Source organism: Trichomonas vaginalis, assembly GCF_026262505.1.
Source record: "Trichomonas vaginalis G3 chromosome Unknown ctg_24, whole genome shotgun sequence".
NCBI classification, from domain to species: domain Eukaryota; phylum Parabasalia; order Trichomonadida; family Trichomonadidae; genus Trichomonas; species Trichomonas vaginalis.
The window spans coordinates 1-3,425 of record NW_026529112.1 but is presented as its reverse complement, the minus strand read 5'-3'; the positions used below and the strand labels follow the sequence as shown (position 1 = coordinate 3,425).

Below are 3,425 nucleotides of genomic sequence, written 5' to 3'. Positions count from 1 at the left end.
TACTAGGTCTGTTTTGGTCTGTTGTAACTCTTTTTCTTGACTTTTCACAACAGTTGCTCTAACGGCGTCATAGGCACTTTGAACTGCCTGTCTCGTTGCTGCATCTGTTATTTTCGTCATATTTTGTGCTACTTCTCTTAACTCTTTGTCGAAACCTTCAGACTTCAGTTTCTTTCCAGATGAGAAGTCGTTCACTTGTTTCACCTTACTATGAAGAGCTTCGAAAGCGTTCTTAAAGTCAGCATTTGTTAAAGCTTCATTTGAACTATCTTCATCCGCTTGTATTTTTGTCCTTATTGACCCTATGAGTTGGGCTGCTTTAGCGTTGGCTTGGGCATCTAACCAGTCATTGTTAGCTTTTATATATTCTGCGCTTTTCATTGCCTTTTGCATAGCCGCGTCGTTATTTTTACTTTCTTGTGCTAAGTTTTCATACTGTACGGTTTGGTTTTGCAACTGTAAAAGTTTTTCTGCCTTTACATTTGCTTCAACTTCTTTTTTATACTCATCGCTATCCATATATGTCTTCAGGGCTTTTTGTTTTATCTCTTCATCTTTCAGTATTTTATATTGAGTAGTATGGTTTTTCAAATTTATGACATCTTGTTCCATTTTTGCTACTTCTGCTGCTTTTTCTGACACTTTTTTTGCATATTCCTCTGTACTTAGTTCTTTCAGTTGTTCTTCTTTCTTCTTTTTCTCTACGTTTAACTCATTGAGTTTCTTTGTGTGTCTGTCATATTCTAGTTTCTTTTCGTTTTCACTTATTTGCTTCTGTATGTCTATGTTTGACTTTTTGACATCTGTTATTTGATTTTTGAGTGAACTCAAATTCATTTGACTTTGAGGGTTATAGGCTGTTCCGTCTGCAGCTCCACCATAGCCTGCCATTTTCGCTAAAAGTGCCGCTCTTAAACCTCCACTCTGTGCACCAATGACTCGGTTTAAAAGCATAGGGTTGCTTGACATTTGTTGCAACATAGTGGGGTCATTCATCATTTGTTGTTGCAATTGTTGTTGTGGTGTCAGTTTTACTATTGGATGTTTCAATGCTCTCTTCCTCTTACGTATATTCTTACGTAGCTTACGTGGCATTTTAAGTGAAGTTAAAAAGCGGCTTTTGACAGATGTTTATATGACACTTTTTGTTCAGCACAAAAAACTACTCGGTCAATGTGTTGACAGTTTTGTAAAATAACCGTCCTATCTCATTCTATAAGGGGGAAAAGGCTTCTCAAAGTATACTTCCTTGGAACGCCTGTAACTTTTCCTGTAGCGACGATAGACCCTTACTTGTCCGGACAAAGTTATACTATTTTGAGTGCTCTACAAAAAGTCAACGGCGACGACTCTCAAAAACCGTTGTGTAAAAAGTTTGACCGTTGGACAAAAAAGTATATATAGAAAACAAAAAACGTTTATAGTTCATTCAATATTTGAGATGGAACGGTTTGCCAACGGTAACTATTAAATAAAATAAAAAATAGAGGGGGTCTCCGTTGAGGAAAACGGTTTATTTTAAACTTTTCTATGAGTAGTCCGAAAAAAACAGTTCATTTTTGTCTAATGGAAGGAAGAAAAAGTGTCGCAAGCAATTCGTCGACTACCTCTGCAGTTAAAGTTCCTACAACTTATGTCTCACCATTCTCAAAACCCTTACGACCTCCTATAATACCAAAGCAACTTCCTCATACAATTGCAAACAATTCGTCGACTACCTCTGCAGTTAAAGTTCCTACAACTTATGTCTCACCATTCTCAAAACCCTTACGACCTCCTATAATACCAAAGCAACTTCCTCATACAATTGCAAACAATTCGTCGACTACCTCTGCAGTTAAAGTTCCTACAACTTATGTCTCACCATTCTCAAAACCCTTACGACCTCCTATAATACCAAAGCAACTTCCTCATACAATTCAAGACAAATTGTCCAACAATTCAAGACATTCTACTCAAGAAAATACCATACAAACAAACGAAACAACAGATACAGTTGTACCAGACACAACAGGACAAGTTTTACAGTCTTCTCCAATTGCAAACCAATTGTCCAACAATTCAAGACAATCTACTCAAGAAAATACCATACAAACAAACGAAACAACAGATACAGTTGTACCAGACACAACAGGACAAGTTTTACAGTCTTCTCCAATTGCAAACCAATTGTCCAACAATTCAAGACAATCTACTCAAGAAAATACCATACAAACAAACGAAACAACAGAGGAACAACCAAGCGCGTCATCGATGACGACAAGGTCCCAGATGAGATACCTCGCGTTCGCGAAGCAATTTCAATCAGGAGATACAGAAAATACAGAAGAAAACACTACCATACCTGAACGTGTTCGCAGGCAATATGCTAAAAAAAGACTTCAACTCCTTGAAAAACTCAAAAACCAATGGGGAATTCAAGACGACACCGATTATTCGGAAGTGTTTCAGTCTGTTATGGATAGTTTGCAACCAGTTGAAAATGAAGTTAAAGACCCAGGTGTTCTCGTGGACTTGTTTGTTCAATACTTGCCTGTTACAGCAAACCTAATTGCACTACAAGCCATCGACCAATTTATTAGACTTTTCCCCAAAAATATGCAAACTTATTTGCGAAATGTGAAAATTGCTGAGTATGTCAGCATATATCCCAATACCTACAACTATCTCGAAGAATTGGATGAGTATGGGCAAAGGTCCTTTTACGTATACTTTTTTACCAAACCAGGACAGTCAAAACGGTTATATTGTATACAACCTTTACCAGAATTTCAAGACAATTTCCATGTCATATCCACTATAGCGTTAGATACACCAGAAAGAGTTCCATACGGTGGCAAAGTTAGTATTTCAAGCTTCCCGAAAGCTACCAAAGGACATCCTATAAAATTGGCAGAATTCACTAATTCAAATTGCCAATTCAAACAGGATGTTGAGTTTGTATTCTTACACGATACCACATTCATAATACAGACACTTCCAGATGGACTCTACAAAGTATTTATAGCTGGACACGTAGCACCAGATGACGAAGAAGAAGTCGAAGAAATCCTCACCTCAGAGAGCGAAGAAGAAGAAAATTTCCAAGACATTCAAGATTCAGAATATACCGAATAAAAACTTCATTTATACTAAATATCTTCAGGGGCTAGAGGGGCGCAGCCCTGGAAGCCCCACTACCTTTTTTTTTTTTTTTTTTTTTTTTTTTTTAACTATGATATACAATGTGTGTGTAAAGAAAATACTTTATTTACTAGTTAAAAAATCATTTGGTATTGATCAAGTTATTTTTTCTGGATAAGATATTATATGGATAATTGGATAGAAAATACAATTATATAATCTTGTACCTGGTTTAATTAAGCTAATTGTCATCAGAAACTTGTAATTTTTATGAATTTCAGATTTTCTTTTCATTACTGCTT

The 3,425-nt window shown here is 36.4% G+C and overlaps 1 protein-coding gene and 1 pseudogene across 2 annotated transcripts; one reads left to right on the top strand and one right to left on the bottom strand.

Moving 5' to 3' along the window:
• Nucleotides 1-679: 679 nt before the first annotated feature.
• Nucleotides 680-1,095, bottom strand: TVAGG3_1063350 (annotated as a pseudogene). The gene has a single exon. A coding segment is annotated over exon 1 (416 nt).
• An 834-nt stretch (nt 1,096-1,929) lies between these two features.
• TVAGG3_1063340 (attachment subunit, putative-related family) lies at nt 1,930-3,117 on the top strand (the record flags this gene model as incomplete). The annotated part of the gene is made up of 1 exon (XM_001283537.2): nt 1,930-3,117. One exon carries the CDS (start codon nt 1,930-1,932, stop codon nt 3,115-3,117), a length of 1,188 nt encoding a protein of 395 aa, XP_001283538.2.
• Nucleotides 3,118-3,425: the final 308 nt, after the last annotated feature.